The 3616-nt window shown below is 39.6% G+C and overlaps 2 protein-coding genes across 2 annotated transcripts; one reads left to right on the top strand and one right to left on the bottom strand.

Annotated features, from left to right (window-relative positions):
• The first annotated feature begins 248 nt into the window (after positions 1-248).
• LOC104609486 (uncharacterized) lies at positions 249-1202 on the top strand. Its single transcript, XM_010275820.3, has one exon. It carries the CDS (start codon positions 343-345, stop codon positions 949-951), a length of 609 nt encoding a protein of 202 aa, XP_010274122.1. The 5' UTR covers positions 249-342; the 3' UTR covers positions 952-1202.
• A 1022-nt stretch (positions 1203-2224) lies between these two features.
• LOC104609487 (uncharacterized) lies at positions 2225-2801 on the bottom strand. Its single transcript, XM_010275821.3, has one exon. It carries the CDS (start codon positions 2694-2696, stop codon positions 2487-2489), a length of 210 nt encoding a protein of 69 aa, XP_010274123.1. The 5' UTR covers positions 2697-2801; the 3' UTR covers positions 2225-2486.
• Between the last annotated feature and the right edge of the window lie 815 nt (positions 2802-3616).

Below are 3616 nucleotides of genomic sequence, written 5' to 3'. Positions count from 1 at the left end.
CTTGGGTTCCAATCGGACGGTATTAGGGCAGTTAAAATTTTAGTCGTGTCCCTACATCGTATTCTTTATTTGGAAAACCTACAATTATTAATTCGACCGTTGTAAACTTTTCCTCGCCGCCTCGCCGGCTCTTTCGAAGACGTTACGACTCGTGGCATTTTCGGATATTTCGAACCGTGCATGGGGTTATTCTTAGAATTTAGTATTTCCGAGATTCGACCGTTGCAACATTTGAAAGTATTGCGACGATTCTTTGAAAAATGGATTCCCGTGTCTCTTTCTTCTCTAATATGCTCCCCTCACACGCACTCTCTCTCTCTCTGCACTGAATCTACTGAACCCATGGCGGATCAACAAGTGAACTTGTCCGTCACAGAACTTAAACCGCTTCACCCACTTCACCAGATCGCAGAAAGCCCAACCCACAAACTCCTCCTCAAGCAATGGCTCAAAGAAGAAGAACTGATCCTCGGCCGGATTGCTCTGAAGGAAACCCAAATCGATACTGTTCGTAAAGAGATCACCCAACTGTACTGCTTCTTCTTCCTCTTCCATTCCACAGCGCTTGTCCTCCTCTTCAGTGCGGCATCGAGGGACCCACATGGTGGGGCATGCCATAGATCCTGGATCCCATCCCTCTGCTCTCTCCTTTGTTCTTTGGCAATCATCTGGGCCATCAGATACAAGACTGATGTCGAGGGCCACACTGAGAAGCTACTGGAGCGAGAGAAAGAAGACGCGAAGCTTTTGACGAAATGCGTTGAGGAGTTGAAGAAAAAAGGAATGGAGTTCGATTTGTTGAAAGAAGTGGATGCGCTGAGGAGGGCTAAGAGCTTGAGGGTCGAGGCTAAAGTGGTAAGAAAATGGTCGGCTAGGGACTTCGTCACCCTATTCTTTTTTGCTGTTTCTTGCTTGGTTCTGGTTCTTACAAGGGTTGTTATATGTAATTAGTTATTGAATGGAAGAGTTATTTCGGGATCCGTTGCTTCTTCTGGATTCCGTTTATGTACTCTTTCTTTGATTCATTTCTGTTTTCCTTTTCTTGTATTCTTGAATATTTGACGATTTAAGAAAATGGGGAATATTTTGGGGATTTTTTGGGGTCATGGACAGGTGAGAAAAGCAGAATATTTTGTTCTGCTTCTGTTAGTGTATGGAGCCCATATTGAGGAATCATGAAATAAAAATATGTTATTATTTCACTTCTGCCTTTGGGTTGATAGAGAAGCACCTTTATGGAAAATCTTGGGCTTTGTTTTGATGTTTTAGTTTTTTTTCCTGTAACTATCAATGGTTCCATAGTTTAATATATGCAATGCTACGATTCACTACTGGTTGTTATATCAATCCATCAATGGTGGTCTAATGGAGAGTTTTGCAGTTCTAAAGTGGACAATCATACATGGATCTATGTTTGTGGAACCGTTTGGTTCCTCCCAAATGTCCTCAAGGAATTCTAGGAAATATCTCAAGGACGTTCCAACAACTTTGTCTTTCTCTATTATTTTCTGAGGAACTGAAGATTTTGTTTTCTGTAATACGAATCATGTTTCACAACCCTCCTTCAAGGTAATTATGAGAACTGAACCTAGGTTTCCCTCTCCTCCTAATTTGCATATGTTATGGTGTTGTTGGAATACAATTGAAAAGAAGCTCCCACAAAGATATGAAAATGAAAATAGCTGCTTTAGGAAATTTTTATCGTCTCTTTTTCTGTTCTCTCTCTCTCTCTCTCTCCTAAAAAAGTTGGCAAAGAGTGAGAAGAGATATTCTTTAATGCTAGTGAGATATTCTTTCAATTAGAGTATCTCCGCTAAGCCACCCTTCTTCTTTAGTCCAATCGATACACTTGGCTTGTTTGGGTTTTGGCTTTGTCTCGGTATTTAATAATTCTGTTCAGTGTCGGTGTGTCAGTTCAATTGAATCAAGCGTTCTGTTGAAAAGCCCATCTATCCTTCCTAATTGAAAACACATTTGCCCCCTTCATTTCAGAGTGGGATACCACCAACTCAACTCACTACTACAAATATCTCAGTTATTTGTTAGTAAAATTTATTGTTTAGTATATTCCCATTTGATGAGGTGGTTGCACTCGAACTGGGTGTGAAAATTCAAAGCACATTTAATCGTAATGTTTTCACAAAATCCTCTTCCATTTACAGACTGAACAATGACATTTATGTTCTTCAAGGGAAAATGTAAAAGAGACCCACAAAGCAAACACTGGATGCTAATTAATCGATATACAACCAACCAAAGCATAATGAAGTTACAAACAGAAGAAGACTTCAGACTGAACCCACATCAATAAACTCAAGAAAAATGGAAACAAGATAAAATACAACATTCCTCTGCTTGAGGAACAAAATACCCTCCTTCACTCAGATAGAAATAGAATAGAATTCAAACCATTGAGATGAGGAGTGATATGATAAATCTTCTATTTTTCTTTATTTTACCTGTTTGCTGTTTTTCCACCCAGTAACTCAGACATTGGTTGTTGAATTGTCTGGCTTGATATGAGTCGAAGGAGGTGAAGAAATTTCACCTTTTGGTGGTGTGGTGGGCATTCCATACATGTGGTGATGGGTGCGCATTTCTTTCCTTCCCTTGGCTCTCCCAAGGAAATAACATCCTACACCAAGTAGGATTGCAAAGAGAACCAAGGGGAGAGAGACAACTACAACTAGAGCCATGTTTTAGCTAAAGAGAGAAGAAAATGGGGAGGCTCAGAAAACCCAGATGTCTATGAAGGGAGATAGATAGATCCAGACAGAATAAATAGAGAAGAGAAGCCTCAACTTTCACAAGGAATCTAGTACCATCCAGCAAAGTAATGTATGTTCCTTCGTTGTGTCTCTCGACGGTTGGCTTGAATTTGAAGTTGCCTAGTTGGAAAAGAAACAACGATTCTAGCTCTTAAGCTAACTTTTCGTGAAATGGTGGAGACTGTCTTTTATTCTGTTATTTAATATATGGTCTATGGCTACTTTGACAAGATATATGTGGGGCCTCACTTCATCATTCACAGATCAATTGATGGACTTAACCGTCCAATTCATGTACCATATGCACCGGCAGTTCTTCAATTCATCTCCCATGAAGAAAAAAAAAATCATGATTAACTTGATGGACCCATTGGTGCAACTAGGGGTGTCAATTGGACCCATTGTTTTCCTAGGGCTGTCAATTAACTTGAGGAAAAGGACCATTGTTTCTTTTCCTCTGTTTTTCCTGGACCCATTGGTGCAACTAGGGGTGTTAATTGGACTAATTTGGACTGGTCCAATTAGTTTGGTCCAATCTGATTGGACCAAAATGAATTTGGTCCAATCTGATCCAGTCCAATGTGAATCCATTATAAATGGATCAGGTCCATTGAATCTTTTGGACTAATTTGGACTGGTCCAATTCAATGTCTAGACCATCTAATCTGTTCAAATTCATTTTGATTTAGATTGGTTTCAACCCAAACCCGGTTCATTGACAGATATATTCTTATCTTATATCAATGGACTAGATATTGGCTTAATTCAACCCAATCCAATATAAATTTGTTATGGATGGACCAGGTCCAATCCAATCTGATAAATATTTTGGACCGGATTGGTCCAAT

The sequence above is a fragment of the Nelumbo nucifera genome, chromosome 7 (assembly GCF_055504915.1).
Source record: "Nelumbo nucifera cultivar China Antique chromosome 7, China Antique-T2T, whole genome shotgun sequence".
NCBI classification, from domain to species: Eukaryota; Viridiplantae; Streptophyta; class Magnoliopsida; order Proteales; family Nelumbonaceae; genus Nelumbo; species Nelumbo nucifera.
The sequence above is the reverse complement of the archived record's forward strand: the minus strand, read 5'-3'. Positions and strand labels throughout refer to the sequence as shown.

Coding starts and splice junctions, on each gene's coding strand:
- LOC104609486 (XM_010275820.3), top strand. CDS start 343: ATGGCGGATCAACAAGTGAACTTGTCCGTCACAGAACTTAAACCGCTT.
- LOC104609487 (XM_010275821.3), bottom strand. CDS start 2,696: ATGGCTCTAGTTGTAGTTGTCTCTCTCCCCTTGGTTCTCTTTGCAATC.